The sequence below is a fragment of the Rhea pennata genome, chromosome 20 (genome assembly GCF_028389875.1).
Source record: "Rhea pennata isolate bPtePen1 chromosome 20, bPtePen1.pri, whole genome shotgun sequence".
Classification (NCBI taxonomy): domain Eukaryota; kingdom Metazoa; phylum Chordata; class Aves; order Rheiformes; family Rheidae; genus Rhea; species Rhea pennata.
In genome coordinates, this window is record NC_084682.1 from 4935364 (window position 1) to 4953731 (window position 18368).

The window sequence follows — 18368 nt, forward strand, 5'->3', positions numbered from 1 at the left end:
CGAGCAGCGCTGCGTCCCCGCAGCACAGCCAGCCGACGGCCGCGGCCGGGCAGGGGGCTCCCCGCCGGGCCCTGGGACGCGGCCGCGTCTCCTCCCCGCCGGCCCCGCGCCGCCAGGGCGCTGCACCCCGCGCCGCCGGCCCCGGGGCACCGGCCAGCCCCGCACAAAACCAGCCAGCCGCTCCGGGGGGCACGGCTGCCCCCGGCACGCAAAGGGGGAGAGCCCAGGAGAGGGGAAGAGACAACAAGCACCAGGGACAAACTACTCCTGAGAGCCGCGCAGCCGAGGCACCCCCATACCCAACTCGCCCCCTGCAAGCAAAGCCACCAGCCAAAATGCCACCGGGTAACGCAGCCCCCGCCGGTGCAGGGCCGCCCCCCGGCCGCCCGCTCCGTGCCCCCAGCCCCAGAGAGGCACCTTCTGCCGGAGCAGCTTGCTGCGCACCCTGCCCCAGAGGCGGGCGCCTGTGTTGGAGGGCCGCTTGCCGTCGGGCTCCTCGATCCGCTCCAGGCAGCCGCGCTCCAGCCGCTCGCACACCGAGCCGGGGCTGCAGTCCGGCTGCACCAGCACGTCCGTCATCGCGACCGCTTCGGGCTCCGGCGACGCCAGGCGGCAGGGATCCCCCGGCGGGGGCAGCGGGCGCGCGGCGGGGTGGACGGCCCCGGCTGGCTTAGGAGAGTGCCGGCATCCCCGCCGCGGCCGGCCGGAGGGGAGCTAGCGGCACCCGGGGCGGCTCATCCGGGAGAGGCGAGCGGCGCTCCGGCAGCGCGGCGGCGAGCAGGCAGGGCTCATCTTCCCGGGTGTGAGCCAGGCGGCTCGGCAGCCCCCAAAGCCTCCCTCCCCCTCCGAGGAAGTGACTCAAAGGCAGGGCCCCCCCCCTGTCCCCCCCCTCCCGCGTTTAACTCTCGCCGCGCCGCCCGCCGCGGCTGCTCGCCCGGGAGCCTCGGCCGGGCTGTTCAGCCCCGCGGCGGCCGGCCGCCGTTAACCGCTTCCCTGCTCGAGCGGGAGGCCTGGCCGTGCGGCAGCGGCCGAGGCTTCCCCGGCCCCCCGGGGCCTCGCCGGCCTTGCTGGCCGGGGCCAGGGCTCAGGGCCAGCCCTTCGGGGGCTCCTGCTGGGCCTGGGGGCAGGCTGGGGAGCGGGGTCCCCTCCGCATCTCCCCAGGCTGCCGCAGCCCTCGTCACCTCGGCTCCGGCAGAGCTGCCTGGGGCGCCGGGTGACCCTGCCTGCACCCCTGTCCCGGCACGGCTCTGCCCGCCCGCGGCGCTCCTGGCACCGGGATGGCGGTGAGATGCCACCAGGCGCAAGCTCAGAGACTCGCGCTGCCCCCATCCCCATCCAGGACTGAGCACCGGGCAGGATCTAGTCCTTGGCAGCCCAGGCCTGCGGCCCCTCGCAGGGCCAGGGAGGCGGCGGAGCCCTGACACCACAATCCTGCCCCCTCCAGAGCCTCTACCAGCCGGGCAGGGAGCCGTTCCCCGTGCCAGGCACCCATGGCCACGTCTCCTTCCCGTGCATCACATGGGGCTGCACAGCCGGGAAGGGGCTGCTCCATCCAGCCCCATGACGCCTCCTGCCAGAGACCCCATCCAGCACCGTCTCCTCGCCCACCCCAGGGCCCGGGGGCTGGACTGCTCTCTCCCCTCCGCACGTACTCGCGGGCTGCTCTGCACGACCCCGGCACCTACCTGCCGCTCACCGCGGCACCGGGCAGCCCTGCCCGCCCAGCCCTGGCAGCACCAAGCATGGCCGCCCGGCTGCGGCAGGCTCCGAGCTGGGCTTAGCCCCATCGTGCTGGGAACACGGAGCTGCTGCGCCTGCACCCCTGCGGCACAGCTACCCCCATGGCAGCCCGGCCTGGCCTTGGAGACGGCACGCAGAACGGGGTCAGCGCAAGCTCGGAGCGGCAGCGGAGCCATCCCCACGCACGGACGCACCTTCACCCGGGCCAGCCGGCGAGGCAGCAGGGCCCACGCGGCCCCATGGGCGTCCCGGCCGCGGCACGGGGCTCCCTCCGGCAGCCACGGAGATGCTTGGCACACCACAGACCCCTCCGGGGCTCGGTGCTGGGATCCTCGAGGTGACCCTGGGCAACGACTGCAGCACCATCCCCAACCACGTCCTCGATGTTGGCACAACGTGACCTGCCCGTGTCCCCTCCACACTCACGGGGCTTCCCCGCCGCTCCCCCGGGAGAGGCGCTGCGGCGTCCCCCTTGCACGCGACCCGCTCCCCTGCCCGGCATCCGACAGCTGAGGCCGAGGCTCAGGGAAGGTCCTGGGAGCAGCCAGCTGCTTCCCATTGCATCCCTCCTGCCCCCGAGCGACTGCGGGGCCGGGACAGGGACGCACGGCACGGCATGGGGAGGGCACTGGGAGCCAGGCTGCCGCGGCCTGGAGGTACGGAGCGAACGGGGCAGAGGCCAGCGCCTGCCTGGGCTCCGAGAGCGAAGGCTCAGAGGCCCCCAAACTCCCTCCAAGGGCCGGCGCTCCCTGCAAGCCCCAAACAGCCCCAGCCCTGTGCTCCCTCCACATGTCCATTGCTAGGGGGTAAGCGCTGGCTCTACCGGTGACATGAGGTCCCACGGCAGAGGGATGACCCGCCAGCGCCAGCCCCTGCCCCAAGCTCTGGCACCGGGTGACAGCGGGACGGTCTCGATCCTGCCCCACGAACACTGCTCCGTCCAGCCAGGCCCCCTCTGGAGCCAGCAGCGCTGGGGCCTCCTCGCTCCCGTTCTTCCTCCTCGACTTTTGCACGGCGGAAACAGGCTGTGCTGTCCCTGCCCCAACTCACGCGTCCCCCAGGGTGACTCATGTTTGTTGACACAGGCTATTTCCGAGAGTGAGAGCGCAGCTGAGCTGGCTCCCTGGGGGCGCTGAGGCCCTTCCCTGCCCCAGCCCTCCTGCGCATCGCAGCACCCAGTGCCACCCCTGTCCCCAAGGTGGGGGGCAGCAGGGCAATTTCTGCCAGGGACAAGCTGTTGGCAAAGCTGAGCCCCTGTCTCCCACCTCGCATGGACCTGTCCCCTCCATAGCGCCTTCCTCCCAGCAGTGACGTTTCATGCTCCTTCCTCCTCCCCCGGGACCTGCCCTCGGGCATTTTCCCACAGAACAGGCAGCTGTGCCGGGCCCTGTGAAGTGGGCTCGCGTGGAGGGACATGTCCCAGGAGCAACACCGTCACGGGTAGAGGAGCAAAGGCAGCCAGGCTGGAGGTCCCCCACCAAGGCACTACATGGGGCACCCCTGACCCAAACCATCTCCTGTTGCCCTGGGCCATCCCGCAGCCTGCCGAAGGTGGGACGCCACAGGGATGCAGGCCCCAAGGTCGTGCTGGCCCCCTCCTGCCCCGCCGACTTGCTCACCTGAGAGCATCTCAGGGCAGCCGAGGCCTCCATCCTCCCTGCCCAGCAACAGCCAATCCAAGGCAGCTCAGCCGTTGCCCTGGCAACACCGGTTGCCATAACAGCAGTGCTGATGGAGGTGCAGGCAAGGCAGATGGTGGCAGAGAGGGACAGCCGCGGCCGGCGGGGAGGGACGGCTGTGCTGCCATGGGGAGCGGGGCTGCACGCTCAGGGCCCCCTCTGGGGCGGGCAGCCGCCAGCATCGCGGCTGCTTCACCGGAGCCGGCCCCCCTCCCCGCGGCCTCCATCTGCCCGGCCATGCTGCAGCGCACCGGCAGGAAGGAAGCTCTCCCAGCCCGGCCCGTGCCAGCCTGCTCCTCTCCTGGTTCTCCGGCTGACGCGCATTCACTGAGACCGACACGGGAGCTGTGCCGGGGCCCGAGGCCGGATGCATGCTTGGGGGCAGCTGCCAGCTTTGCCGCCTCCCCAGGATCCTGTCTCGCTTTGTCCCACGTTCTGCTGGCATGATGCCCCAGCTCATCACTCACATCCCTGATGTCTATCCACCTCACTCCCTTCAAACCCGAGCCGAGACCCCCATGCTCTGCACCAAAGGCACAGCAGCCTGTTGGGCTTCTCCGATCCCAGACACAAGCTTGGAATGCCCCAGCACATACCTGGATCTGCCCCTTGCCCATGATCTTGTCCACGATTTCATTGTTGTCCTTGTTGAGCTTGGTCTTGTCGTAGCATTTCTCATAGCACAGGATCCGCAGGGACTGGGAGCCCTCCAGCTCAATCTCAAACTCCTGGGGAGCAGAGGGAGGGTGGCTCAGCCCCAGAACGACTTCAAAACTGGGGCTGGAAGGGAGAGGGAAGCACAGTCCTTTCCCTGTGTCCTGCTGCCTCCCCTCACCTCATTCCACTGCGGCTCAGTTGTGTCCCGGAAAACCCTGGTCTTGGCTTTGCTGACGAAGTAGCCGAAGGAGTCCACTTCCAGTGTGCAGTAAAGGTCTGGCAAAGAAGACACAGCTGAGTGCCTGAGTGACACCTCCCAGCGCTTGCACAGGGGACAGCAGCACTGAGCTCCCGGGACCCATTGGCTCCTGGGCCTTTCCCACGGGACTGCTGAGCACAGAGCAGGGCCCCATCTTGGAGCCAAGCCCACACAGGTCCCTCTGAGTGCTCCGAGCCAGTCTGGGCACCCTCACTTACTGGCAGACTGCTTGAAGCCCTTGGCAGAGTGGACGATGACATGCAGGAACCCGTAGAGCCCGGGGGACTCGTCGTCTGCAACGGAGGGAGCAGAAGAACATTATTAGGGTTCCAGATTCAATCTCCAATGCCCCTAGGACCAGGGCATCCCCAGGACAGACTTCCCCATTGCAAGCCCCAGCACAGACCACTGAGGTGCTGCGTGCCTGCAGTGACATTGCAGGGTCTCCAGCCCCTGTGGAGGGCTTCCCCAGAAGGCTGGGAAAGGACAAGTCTTCTGCTGTTGGACAGCTCTAGAGCACATTCCCAGTAGGACTGGCTGGTCTCACTCGGGGAACACCCTGGTCCTGCCCAGCCTGTGAAGACGTTGGAGGGACCCCAAAGCCAGCCGGGGAGCAGAGACCTCGGTGTGGCTGGGACACTACGCCCCTGTCCAACTCTGCCCCGCCAGTGCCACCTGGTGGGTGCATCTCCCCTGCACAGCCTGGACAGCCTGAGCAGAGCCCCCCATTCCAAGCAAGGGACCCTGCAGGCCCCAGGCCATGCTGCATGGGGACACTGTGCTCCCTAAGGAAGGAGAGGCAATTGCCTGGAGGGAAAGCGGGGCTTCCAGTCCAGTGGACACTCACCATCCTTATTACTGGTGACTGGGATGTTGTGGACAGTGCGTAGCTTGAAGCAGGATCCCGTGAGCACCTGCAGCTCCACTGAGCTCAGGACGAAGGCCTGGAGGTCTGGGAGAGGGCAGGTAGGGAGCCTCAGCAGGACGCAGCCAGCGCTGTCCCCAGGGGATCAGACTGCAGCAGGCTGCAATCCTGCAGGGCTCCCTGCGGCCCACAGGACCCAGGAGCTGTTATAGCTCCCACAGGGGCCAAGAGCCCCGAGGGGCCCTCTGCAGCCCAGGACTTACCCTTTTTCTGCAGTTTCTGAATGGCCTCCCTCCACTCAGACCTTTCATAGTCAGATGATAGCAGGAACAAGTAGCTCTGCAAGAGAGAGGGTGATGTACCAAGCCATACACACACAGGGCCGTGAACATCTTCTGCCCAGATGTGCCAGGGCGGAAGAAAATACAGCGCTGCTGGATGGTTGGGATGGAAGGTGTCTGTATGCTTGACCCTCCAGACTGCAGCTGAGAGGGGCAACACTTGTCTCTCTCTGGAGAGCACCGTGCAATATGGCCCCCTCCACTTCGCTCGCTGCCTCCAGCCTGCCCTCCTCACCTTGCCATTGCGGTTGTGGATGCGGAAGGGAATGGCAGGCGAGTTCAGAAGCAGCCAGAATTCATTCTCAAACATCTTCTTTTTGAGGCGTTCAATGGCCCGGCTCTGCCCCTTGTTGGCTTTCTGTAGGCAAGGAGAGGACAGAGGGTCTGAGTCAGCCAGGGACGCGTGGGCGAGACTCCCCAGGCACCCCCATTGTCCGTGTGTCCAGTCTCCAGGACGAGGTGTTGGCTGCCCACTGGTGACCCCACATGGGGGCAGATGGTCCAGCCCCATGGACATCCCAGCATATGGCCCACACCTGCACCGCTAGCCAGCTGAGTGGGCCCCATGACCTCACTGGCCCCCTGCACTCTTACCTCTTTCTGCACCTCGCTCTTGATGGCTGAGATTTTCATCTTCATGTCCTCCAGCTCGTGATCAGGGATGACATGGACCTGCGGGCAGTGCTCCGACTCCTCCGGTGATGGGAACACCAGATCAGCCAGGGGCACATACCACTTGCAGTCATACTGCTGGTGCTTCCTGCAGTTGAGAGTCAGGTGCTGAGCGATTCCTCCTGGCCCTTGACCAATTCTCACCGGCACATCTCCTGAAGACATCCTCTGTCCTGCTGGAGGATGGGGCATGCAGCACATCCACCCAAGCCCAGTGCCCTCCTTACCCCACTGCTGTCTTCTTCAGCTTGGCGCACAGCAGGACATCAGTGAAGAGGAAGACATGTCGCAGCTTCCGTGAGCCCTCCGACAGCTCCACCAAGAAGCCATCCTTGACCAGCTGCCGGGTCTGCAGGGAGGCAGGGCTGGTTTGAGAGCAGGCAGAGAGCGAAGGCCAACAAACCACAGGGGAGAGACACCTTCATTCCACTCCAGGCCTGGCCAACAGGCCAGGGACATGGGAAGATCCATGTCCCCTCGATGCCATTATGGTCCCTTGCTCTCACTAGGGTGCCAGAAAGAAGCAAGGACTAGGTGCAGCCCCAATCCTGCACCTTGGGGCTGTGTCAAGAGGCCCTCTCTCTACCTCGCAGACAAGCTCTGTGGGGTGGCTCAGAGCAGAAATACCAGCTGGGGGCTTGCAGAGAGCTTGACCATCACCCCGCGCCCAGGTACTGCCCTCCCTCCTGCCTCACCTCCCCCTTGGGGGTGGTGACTGCTGTCCTCCGTGGATCGATGTCCTCATTGATGCTGGAGAGGAAGTTCTGTGAGATGCGGAGGGCATCCTGGAGCAGCAGGTAGTCAGGGTGGTCAGCAGGGGTGTGCTTGAGGAGGTCCTGGAACAGGACAGCCACGGGTGAGCAACCAACAGTACTGTTCTCCTGCAGCACCCACTCTAGGGTGCTCCCAGAGGACCCCTGGCAGCAGTCCTTGGGACATGGGCAGCTCCTGGTGAAGAAGCTGCCAGGTGATTATCTCCCAGGAGCTATGGGACCCAACTGCAGCATGCCACAGGGATAGCAGAGCCACCAAGAGCTTGCTCCATGCCAGGAAGGGCCATTCCAGCCCCAATACCCACAGGAACACAGCCTCCATCAGCCATTTTGCTCCATGACATCTCAGTATCCTCCCTCCACTCCCCACCTTCAGGCTGGCATCACACTCACGTGCAGGACGAGGGTGCTCCGTGTCACTCGATCAATGGGTTTGTACAGCAGCGCTGTGGGGAGACACAAGGTGTCAGCACCCACCCACCTACCGGGGCCCAGCACCTCTTCCCCCATCCTGTCCCTGCCACAGGAGCCAGCACAGTATCCTGTAAAGGCTCCTGCTGGGCCCTGGGCCCTGTTGTGCTGGGGGCAGGATAAATGGCAGCCAGGCTGGACACTGGAGCAAGTAGCAAGGTGTAGATGGGATGGCTGGGCTTGGCGGCCCAGTGGCAGCAGCTGCCCGACGCACACTTTGATTTTGGGGCTGCACCCAAGCGGTCCCCCTCTCTAAGCAGAGCACATGAAGAGCTGGGCTCTGCTCCCCAAGCTTTTCCCAACACACAGGATGAGGCCACGGACGTGCTCAGGACCCTGACTGCCACCACAAGCCAGCTCTGTTCCTCCTGCACCCAAGCCCCAAACGACCCGCTGCCCCATTGCTCGTTTCGAAGGACACACGGTACGACACTGGCAGGATCCCACGTGGGAGCTGAGTACTGATACAGAGCCGAGCCCAGACCCGCTGGCAGGGACAGTCCTGCCCTGCTGCAAGGGCTGGTGGACACTGTGCCATGAGGGTCTCTGTCCTCTTTAATGGGAGGTCTCCACAGGTGGTGACAAGCAAAGACAACGGCTGTGTGTGCTTCCCGCAGTGCCCTGCTCCAGGCACATCCCCACACCAGCCAGATCTGCCCTTGCCCTGGGACCAGGCATGGTGGGGACACTGACCCAGCACTGTCCCAGCTGTGTCACCCTCATGGGCCCAAGGTGGGTGCTGAGTGCATGTGCTGGGCCAGTTTCTCTTCCTCTCTGCAGAGGCCGGTCACAGACTGCAAAGCAAGAGGGGCTCCACCATCATCATCATCATCATCGCTCCACCCTACTTCACCTGGGCCACGGGACATCCCTACCGCAACTGTGCCAACACATCTGAAAAAAGCAGCCAGTCTTGACTCAGGAGCTGCTGGCGCAATCCCTGCCAGCACATCTCTGCTGGCTAACGGCTCCCAGGCAGATGACTTCCCCGAGCGCTCAACGGGCCTCCGTACCCGGCCACCTTGCTGTGACGCAGCTGCCAAGCGGAAGAGCCATGCGCTGTCACCAGCAGCTGGGAGCTTTGGCAGTTTCCCTTTTCCCTCATGGGCATTGGTGGGTCCCGCACGGAGCCGCTCCAGCCCTGCTCTCGCTGCGGGGGCTCCCAGCATCTCCAGGAGATGCCCCTGGTGTCGCCCAGCCCGTCAGCAGCCCTGGCCCCAGCTGGCCCCGGGTGCAAGGGGAACTCGGTCCATCCCGCGGCAGCACGAAGCACAGCTAAAGACGCGGCCCCAGGGGTTGAAGCCTCGTCCCATCACCTCTGCCTGTGACTCCTCCCTGCATTTCCTCTGCTGCGCCTCCGTCACACCCCTCGTCCCCGCTTACAGAGGGGAGCAGAGCAGCTCTGTACAGGGAGGGGGTGCAGAACTGCCCCCTGCTCGGGATCGGGCTCACAGCACCTACCCCCTAGAGCGGGGGACACCAACACCCCTTTTTCTCCCATGGAAAGCCTGCCACAACCCTCCCAGTGGGGAACAGGCGCGGGGGACTCTTTAGAGGCTGGATCCTCTTGCTCCCCATCCCCTCTTTCGGAGGGCAAACCACGGAGCATGCACACAGAACCGGCTCCCAGGGCCCCGGGGCTGGCCGCTTGCACGCCTCTCTGGGCTATTTATACCCAGACAGATGCATCTGGATTTTCCCTTCGATTCAGATCACTTCCCCAAACTGAAGGGCCCAAGCGAGGACAGGCTTCAGGCAGGAGGAGAAGAGGGAAATGCACAGCCTCTCCCTACGCTCGCTATGAGTCACGGAGAGGGGGTCCTATTTCGTTTCCCTCCGAGGAGCTCGGTGGAGGCAGAGGGTGGTGTTGAGTTGCACCAGGCCACAAGAGAAGAAGCTTGTGTCCTAGCAAGCAGGGGGTCTGTTTGGGAAGAGAGATCCTGGGACCGGCCCCCAAACCACGGGTAATTCCCTGTGCCTGTTGGCAGGGAGAAAAGACACCGCAGAGCGAGCCAGGACACTGGTGGCACCCAGCAAGAGCACCGCTCCAGGCTGCCTCAGGGAGGGAGGCGTTCGGGGTATCCCCCCTTTTCATCCTGCCCCAGACCCACGGGACAGATGGAGCCTCCCACTGTCATCGTTAGGGATATATGCGAAGCACGCAGGAGCCCAACGTGTCCCCAGGAGGGGCCGGGCCAGGCCCCTCTCCGGCACAGTCCCCAGCAGCCAGGGACCTAGAGGCAGGTGGTGCGTGGCCGGGGCCGGCAGGCAGGCACGGCGACAGGGAGAAGGGTGTCACAGCCCGAAGATGCTCGCAGCCCCCGGCGAGCGCACGGGGACCCCTCCCGCGGCCTCCCCCACCGCCGGCCCTGCAGCTGAGCCTGGCGGAGCAGGTCCTCTCCCTGCCCGCCCTGGCCCGTCGCCTTCCTGCAGCTGGCTCCACCGCCGGCACGAGACCCTGCCCTGCGGGGAAGGCGAGCGCGTGGCCACATGTGCCGGAGCCAAGACGATTCAATAGAGCCGGGAACAAAGAAACTCCCAACTTCAGGCTGCAGAGCACGATGCAACCGGCAGCCCCCGCAAGGACAGCATGCCCTAGGCCAGCTCCCCTCCCCTTGCCCCGCGGCAGGGGGCCAAGCTGCCAAAAACGCTCCCCACCGGAGCCCCTGCTGGGAGCCTCCCCCCATGCAGCCCCCCGCCTCACCGTAGGTGCAGTTACAGCAGAGCCGGACGACGACAAGGATTTCCATGGCAGCCCCGTCTCCGCGCAGCCATCTCTGCCTCCCCTCGGCAGCTCAGCCCGGCTGCGGCATGGCATCAGCCCCTCAGCACGGCTCTCCGCGCAGCCCGCGCGCGGGGAGGAGGGGATGGGCCGGGGGTGGGGGGCTGCCGCACGCCCCCGGCATCCTAACGAGGTGCGTCCCCCCGCGCCGCCGCCGCCGCCGCGCACGGCAACACAAAGGGCTCCGCTCCCGCGAGCCGCTCGGTAATTCACGCGCTCCGGTCCCGCGCGGAGACAAAAGGCTGCATCCCCCTCCCCACGCCCGCCTGGCGCATTCCCTACCCTCCATGGTGACGGACGTGTGGCTCTCCTTCGAGTCCTTGGGGCCTTTCACCTTCAGCTCCTACGGAGGGAAAGGCCATGAGAGCAGCCCGCCGGGGGCTGGGGTCCGGGGAAGGTCATTGCTCAAGGTCACGGGGAACCCCCCCCACCCCAGTGCACCCAGAGATCTCCCACCAGCCCCAGCGGAGCGTCTCCTGGAGCGTCCCAACGCTGGTCCCGCTGAGCTGAACACAGATCTCGTGCTCCAGAGGGGTGGTAGGAAGTGGGGAACCAGGTCACGGCCACAGAAGCCCCCATTTCCTAGGGGAGCTCAGGGCAAGGCATGGAGGCGCAGCCGGGAGCCCGGAGGGAGAGGGGCGGCAGCTGACCAGCACCCAGCGCTGGAGGGAACGCAGCAGGCGCGCTCGCCGGGCCGGGACTGGGAGCTGTGCTGAGGCAGCCCGTGTGCGAAGACTCATCTCTGACGGTCTCCCAAACCCACTCGCAGCACCGCAGCAGTGGGTGCAAAGGGCGGCTGCTCCCTGCAAGGTACGCGCAGGGCTGGGATCTGACATCCCCCACGGCCACCCCCTGCACGGACATCACCCCAAACAGCTTGCACAGGGGGACCAAAGCTTGAAAGATTTGTTCTACCATCCTGCCCAGAGGCTACTCACCTCAAACTCAGCAAAGATGGCCTTGCCCAAGGGACAACTACTGACAGTCCTTAGGACAGGGACAGCACCTTTTATAGGGCATCAGGGAAGGACTCAGCCATGGGGACAATGTTCTCTGCCCCACATCTGCCCCCCATACCATGATGCAGGCTGTTGGAGGTCTGGCCACAATAGGGGCTATGCACAGAGGCTTCTCCCTGGCCCCACTGTGCAGAGCCTGCTGAGCTCACCTCTGAGATCTTCTGGAATTGGTAGTTGCTCTGGCTGCATTTCTCTGCTGTCTCCAGCGCAATTTTGTAGTTATCCACAAAGGCCTTGTACACCCCGAGCTGGCTGGCCTGTAGGGAAGGAGGTTAGCCAGGCACCCAGGGGGTGGTAAAGCCTCCAGCACTGAGAGAGGCTGGGTAGCAGTAGCAGGGACATACCCAGAGCTGTCCCCTGCCTGAGGGACAGCATGGTGATGCTTGCACCCTCTGCCAGACCCCAGGGATCACAACCAGCCAAGGACAGAATTGAAGCCTGCATGGCTTGACTCTGCACGGAGAGCCCTTGGCCACGGCAGGTGGTGGGGCTCACACCAAGCTCCATGCCATCACCATGCCACCGACCCCCGACAGATCTCCTGAACGAGTAGTAGAGGTGGCTGAAGCTGTAGCTGCTTCCTAGCGCCCTTCAGCCTGTCCTCTCCCTGTCACATCCTCCAGCGAGGCCATGGCACAGCACACAGCAGAATCTATGCTCCCATTTACAAGTCAGAAGAAGCTGCAAAGCCCAGCGTGACCCCAGGGGAGCTGTCACCACAGCACCCTCCTGAGCCTGCGGGCAGCCAGCAGCCCGGGGCAAAGAGGAAGCAATTTCGCTGCCTCTCCCCAGAGGGCAACCCCTGCGGCTGCTCCTGCCCTCACCTGCAGAGAGCTCGTGCCAGCCCAGAGGCAAAGTCAACCCCTCTGCTGCAAGCCAAAACCGTACCAAGGTTTGCCCTGAGGGCTCACTGCTGCTCTGCAGTCGGCGGCTGTGCAAAGCAGCCAAGAAGGCAGCTGGTTCAGGCAGGGCCTGAGCCCACGGCCGACGAGCTGAGCACACACGCTGGTACACAGCATCCCTGCCACGCAGAGGGGCACCGAGGCTGCTTTCCAGCTTTCCAGCACTGGATAAACAGTGCTAATCTCTGTCCCAGAGGCCACATTAGTGCTCCCAGGATGGGAGGGATCGGGCAGCAAGTGGTGTACTCTGGACACAAGCAAACCAGACTGGGGCTGCTACAGGGAGGGTGCAACAAGTTCCCCAGCCCACGCTGCTAATGAGCATGTGGCAGCACAGGATCCGGGCAATGCAGTGGGACTGTTCTGAATGTCCTGCATCAGAGCCTCCTGGCACTCCAGCCCTCCTCCTCTTCCTAAGCAAAGCAAGCCCCAGGGAAGGCACATACCAGTTTCTGGAAGAGGTGGCCCATGGTGATGTTGCTGTCCCACTGCTGCACCTTCGGGGACAAGCTGTCATAGAATTCTTTGTGGATCTCATAGATGTCCTGGATCTTGTAGAAAATTGTCTCAATCTGCTGGAGGGTGAGGACAGGCTGCGATGTGGTGGCTGTGGCCTTGAGTGGCTTCATGGGCTGTCAAATGAGGAGAAGGGAGAGTGTTTGAGCCCAGAGTTCAGAGGGAAAATGCCCCCAGAGACATTTCCAGACCATAACAGGGCTCACTGGAGGCCCACCACTGCCTAGAGCTGAACCCCAAGGTACTTGCAACCTTGCCAAGCCAGGACACCAGGTTGGTGCCAAACAGCTAGAGCTGTTTGTGCAGGGGTTGTGGGACACTTGGGGAAGGAGGATCTGAGTCAGGAGCAAATGTATCTGGGACAGAGTCTCGAACAAGCATCTCTCTCTGAGTGGCCAGGAAACAGCCAGGAGTGGGGATGAGGGGCAGAATCACTGTGCAGGGGTCATGCTCAGCTTGTGCATCCTTGCAAACTTCCTTGTCCGTGGCAGTAGTGACCTCCATGTTGTGCAACTGCGTCTTTGCCACAACAGCCAGTAAGTCCACAAGAGGAAGCGGGGCTATAAATACCTCCACACCAGGCATGCTGATGGAGGGGGAGGTGAGACAGGATGGCCAGGCCAGAGCAAAGCTGGCTCCAGTGTGACTGCTGCTGCTTTGCTCCCTCCGAAGCAACTCTCAGGGCAGGCCCACTCAGGAGAGGCTGTCTGGGAAGAAATGACCCTCTCTATCCATCCCATCTGGGGGACATCCTTGGAGAAAGGTCCCCTTCGATCTGTGCTTACCAACAAGAGTGCCTCCAGCTGGTTGATGTAGATCTCCTCGCTAGCCAGGAAACCGGAGAGCACCAGCTTCCGCATCTCCAGGCCTTTGCCAGCATCTCGCTCACCCTGCGCAACACAGCAAGAAACCCAGCGGAGTCAGCAGCCAGCATGGGAAGAAACCCCGCATCCCTCATCTCTGCAGAATCCCAACACGGAAACACGTCCCTGCCTGGATAGGGGTAACTTTACCACAAGGACCAGTGAGGCCAGGCATATGCCCGCTGGGTGGCACAGCCAGACTGGAGCCAGCTGCAAGCCACAGGCTGGGCTGGCTTTGCTCCCCTCCCTGCTCCTGGCTGGCCGGGAGCCCAGTGCCACTGGCAGCACTCCAGGGTGGCGCGGGCCACAGCAGGACTCTCCCAGGGCAGAGTCCAGAGGCGCCAGTGAAGCAGTGCACGGCGGCGGACAGCGCGGCCACGTGATCCAGCACCACTCTTCTCCCCGGCTGGGGCTTTCCCCCGTGCCTGCGCCTGCTCCCCGGAGAAGCACCACCCCATGCAGCTGCCAGACACGCTCGGCTCCCACCGCCCAGCAGCATCAGCGGCGGCCCTAAGCTGCGGCGGGATGCGGGAACAGTGCCCCATCCAACACGCCATTCCTCGGACAGGCCAGACCCTCCTCTTTCCTCCGCAGGCGACGCGTCTCCCACCCTGCGACACCAGCCTGCAAACGCCAGCGTGGCTCACCCGGCACCCAGGCACGGATGCCCCATCCCCTGGATCTCCTCGAGCACCCAGTGTGCCCAAGCCTCCTGCACAAGTTGCCCCGAGAGACACAGTCGGGAGCTGGGCTGTGCCGCCGAGACCAGGGCCAAGCAGAGCACAACCCTGCAACCCCGCACGCTCCCCCCGGCTCGGCCTGCCCGCAGAGCATGTGGGTGCTCTGCCCCTGCCCTGGCACCAGTAGCCCACAGAGCCCGCACGGGGGTGGCCGGCTGTGCCCATGCAGCCGTGGCCTGCGCCCACGCAGGCGCGCGCTCACGTGGGGCAGGACGCACAGCTCCCGGGCCGGGTGGGTGACACTGCTGGCAGCCAAGCCAGGAAGTGCTCGCCCAGCTCCGGGCCCAGAGCAGCATCTGCCTGGCCCGCTCCAGTGGGTGCCCCACGCTGGCACAGCTGAGCCCCTGCTCCGCCAGCCAGCTCGGGGGGCTGCCATGGCCCCCACTGCTGCCTGGGTGCCCACCCTGCTCGGCCCCGGGGGCCTGCTCCCCGCAAAGCTGCACCCTTACGGCCGGGGCCGAGATTCCTAGCACGGTGGAGGGTGCTGGGGGGAGCCGGTTTTGTGTGCTCAAAGCTCACGGGCTCTTTCCACCGATGAGTCACGGGCTCTTCCTGCTTCCCCCGAGGCCGGGCCCTGCGAGGCAGCCTGGGAGATAAGGGGGCCCGTCCGCTCCCGGGGCCCCCAGCACCGCACGGGGCAACGCCAGCCGGACCCCCGCGACCTGGACGGGAGAGGAGCAGGGAGCCGGCCCCGGGGCAGCTCCCCACGCAGGAGAGCCCAAGGATGGAGCGGCTGCAGCTGCAGCCCCCTGCTCACCTGGGGTCCCTGGCCGGGGTGGCGAGAGGAGGGTGCAGAGCTGGGGCCAGCAGTGGCTGTCAGCACACAGACCCCCCCTCCGGGCACCGAGGCCTGGCTGGGGTGCCCAGGGCCAGGGTGCAGCGTGGGCACAGATGGGTTTGGGGCTGCGTTTGGGGGATTCGCCCGTGGCCGTGCGGTGAGTCGGTAGCACAGAATGGTCCAGCCTTTTCCGCAGCATCCAGCACCAGCTCTGCTGGGAGAGCCCCTGAGCCACGGCTGCCCACCGCCGGCCGGCACGACGGCTCCTGCTCCCCCCCGAGAGTGGGGCCAGACGCTCACCATGCTCTGCTCAGCCACTGGCTGAGCTCTCTGCAGCCAGCCCCTCTCATATCACTGCTCCCTTCCCACTGCTCCTGCCCTGGGACATCTCGTAGCCAAGCCCTCAGCCCTGCGCCAGCCCGGGGTACGGCGGGGCCGCAGCGATGCTCCCTGTGCCCCCCACGGCTCACCAGCGCCTTGCCGCGGGGTGCTGCTGCTGCAGTGGCTCAGGTGAAGAGAGCCCCCAGACCAGGACGCTGTTGGCACCAACAAAATGCCCTTTCTTCATCCCACCCACGGTCCAGCACAAGGCCCTGGTACCCCGAAAGGGAATCTGTGCCCACCTTCTCGCTGGCCAAGAACGGAGAGCCTGGGCTCGTGGGGGTTCCCGGCTCAGAGTCATCTTCATCCTCTAGGACTTTATCCAGGTACCCTATGGCCTCCTCTTCCTCCTCCATGGCCTGCCGAGCACCGGGGGACAGAGGGGAACCTCAGGAGGCTCCAGATGGGAGGGCCTACGCCACAGAGCCAGCCTGGCCTGACTCAGCCCTGGAAGCTGGCCACAGCCTCTCGATGAAAGGAGCCATTATGGGATTGCCGGTGCTCCCGCCGGCCCCAGCTCAGGCCGTTGGCCCCGGTGTCCCGGCGGGAGCGTGAAGGCACTTCCCAGGCGGCTGCAGAACGGCCTCTGCGCCGCAGCGGAAACTCCCGGGCCGTCAGCGGCGGGGGAAGAGGGCCAGCTCAGCTCTTCCCTCGCCTCCGCCGAACCCCGCGGGGGGCTGCAAGCGGTGGAGGGCTGCTGCCCGCCGCGCTGCTCCGCAGCCAGCCCCGCCGCTCCGCCCTGCGCTCTCGCTACAGGAAATGCATGTCTTGGAGCTGGAGGTGGGGCCGCTCCGGTGGCGTGTGGTCAGCGCCGGGCGCGCAGCAGCCTGCCGCCCGCCCGCCTGCTTTTTCGGAGTTGGATTTTGCAACGCCGAGCGGCAGCGCGCTTGGCCTTGGGGAAGCCAGCTCCAGTCATCTGTCCTGCCCCTGTGGCGAGGGGGTCTCGGGAGGGAATCCAGCTCCCTCCAGGGACCTCAGCACAAAAAGCAGGACCTGCTGGTGGAGGGGTCCTGGCTGCATGCTCAGCACTGGCACAGCGGCACCTGCCCCTGTGCCAGCCACATCACAGCACGGTGCCCCAGCCTTGCCGGAGCAGCACCTTTGCCTCCATCGGAGACCCACCTGGACCCGCTGTGCCCCCCTACACTGCTGCTCCCCAGTGCCTTCTTGTCCTGCCAGACAGAGCAGCAGCCATATGGGAGCATCCACCCTGCCTGCTGGCACCCACAGGGGCCCCCACCATCCTCCTGCGTCCCACAAGCAGGGGGACCACAGGACTTTTCACCAGCAAGAAGTGACCCCAGGAAGACAGCAGACAGGATCAGCTTCCATAACAGGGACCTGGACCTCAGCTCCCCAGGAAAAGGGTTCTGGAGTCCTCCCATCCCACAGGAGACCTCAGCAGTTTGGCCCAAGAAACATGGCCACACAAATGCCCCTTCCTGGAGCATCTACTCAGCACCCAGCAGAAGGATGAGAACCAGTGCCTCGCTGCTAGCCCTGGCCAGATGACAACCCACCCCAGCAGCTGCTGGGGCAGACGGAGAGCCAGGAAACAAGCTCTGATGTGTGCATCTGTGTGGACATCTCCTGGGCCTCAGCAAACAGGGCAAGACTAGACTGGGGATGGTGACGGGTGCTTGAACCAATTATTTCAAGAGCCATTTTAGCAGTTCCCCCCTCTCCTCTGCAGTAAAAGGGAACCAGGGGCTGCTGGCGCTCTGCCTCCATGAGCCTATTTCTTCTCTTTGCTCCTCTCAAAGCCCGTAACAAATTCCTGGTGCCAGAAGCAAGGGCAGGAACACAGACACGGACTTTTCAGAGCCCACATCCAGCTGTGCACTTCCACGCTGAAGCTCCGTCTTGACACAGTCATGGGATAGGGGTCTCTCCCAGGATACCAGGACTCTGCACACAGTAGCCAGTCCTCAGGGCAGGGGAAAGCCCCCCACACCACAGGAAAGCCACCTTCCACCCAGTCCCTGACCTCAGCACACAGATTTGTGGCAGGCGGCAAGCACACTGGGGATGTGGGGAGAAAGGCCGACAGCAAAGCACTATCCTGCCCTGTGCCAAACCCCACAGCATCCAAGGAGAGCCTGGGCCACCTACCTGCACAGGGATTGTGGCCTGTGCCAGGACACTCACATTTTCTAGGCAGGGAGACAGAGGGAGGGACTGTGTTTGCCCTCAGCTGCTGGGGGCTCCGGCCTCAGTCACAGCTACCCCAGGAGCTTGCAACAAGGGATGTCCTGCTAGAAACCCACTCTAGACCCCCGAGCTGAGGGATGTCACCCTCAAGCATGGAAAGGCAAAGATACTAGTCCCACCTCACCAGAGAACAGCAATGAGGCTGTGCCAGGCACCCCATGTTATCCGGACACAGGGATCAGCACACTACCTTGTGCCCACCTTGAGGCTGGAAGCACAAAGAGATTAAAGCTGTCAGCCCCAAACTGGTGTATTCAAACGGCACTCAGCTAAGCTCCAAGGCAAGCAGCTGCAGATAAAGAGATTGGAGGCAGAGCCGGCAGTGAGCTTTAATGCTTTCCAATCCTGTTAGCTCCAGGACAGCGCAGGGCCAGCGCTGAGCTGAGACGGCCACTCGAGACCACTTCAACGCCTGTGTCTAGTCTGAACGGCTTCTCTCCACGCTCAGTCGGTCCCAGGGAGCACACCTTTGGCAGCACCCCCGAGGACCTCCCCATCCACCTTCCTATGTCTCCAGGATCACCCTTCACTTTCCTTATCAGCCCCTGGAGAAGGACACTATCTAACAACATATCCACCAACAAGTCCCAGTGCCAGTCTCAGGCGCTGTAGCTAGCTTGTCCCGGGGGACAACTAAGCTGCAATGCGGGACCCAAAGCCTGGGTGGTTTGCACCCAGCCCTGGGACACTGCTCCTGTGTGTTGCCTGGTGGGGAAGCA

At 64.4% G+C, this 18368-nt stretch overlaps 1 protein-coding gene across 5 annotated transcripts in view; it reads right to left on the bottom strand.

Moving 5' to 3' along the window:
- Positions 1–18368, bottom strand: part of ABR (ABR activator of RhoGEF and GTPase) — a 46571-nt gene that overhangs the window by 12075 nt on the left and 16128 nt on the right. For 2 of the 5 annotated variants that reach the window (XM_062592796.1, XM_062592798.1), the window contains exons 1-15: positions 15681–16171; positions 13462–13566; positions 12607–12792; positions 11408–11515; positions 10522–10582; positions 7380–7432; positions 6909–7049; positions 6441–6562; positions 6136–6301; positions 5777–5899; positions 5464–5539; positions 5183–5287; positions 4554–4628; positions 4255–4352; positions 4016–4147 (exon numbers count right to left, since the gene is read on the bottom strand). In XM_062592796.1, coding sequence (XP_062448780.1) covers positions 4016–4147; positions 4255–4352; positions 4554–4628; positions 5183–5287; positions 5464–5539; positions 5777–5899; positions 6136–6301; positions 6441–6562; positions 6909–7049; positions 7380–7432; positions 10522–10582; positions 11408–11515; positions 12607–12792; positions 13462–13566; positions 15681–15794 — 1665 coding nt within the window. In that variant the 5' untranslated portion in view covers positions 15795–16171. Of the gene's footprint in view, positions 1–417; positions 839–4015; positions 4148–4254; positions 4353–4553; positions 4629–5182; positions 5288–5463; positions 5540–5776; positions 5900–6135; positions 6302–6440; positions 6563–6908; positions 7050–7379; positions 7433–10521; positions 10583–11407; positions 11516–12606; positions 12793–13461; positions 13567–15680; positions 16172–18368 lie in introns of those variants that run through there. The other 3 variants (XM_062592795.1, XM_062592800.1, XM_062592799.1) reach the window with 3 other exon arrangements.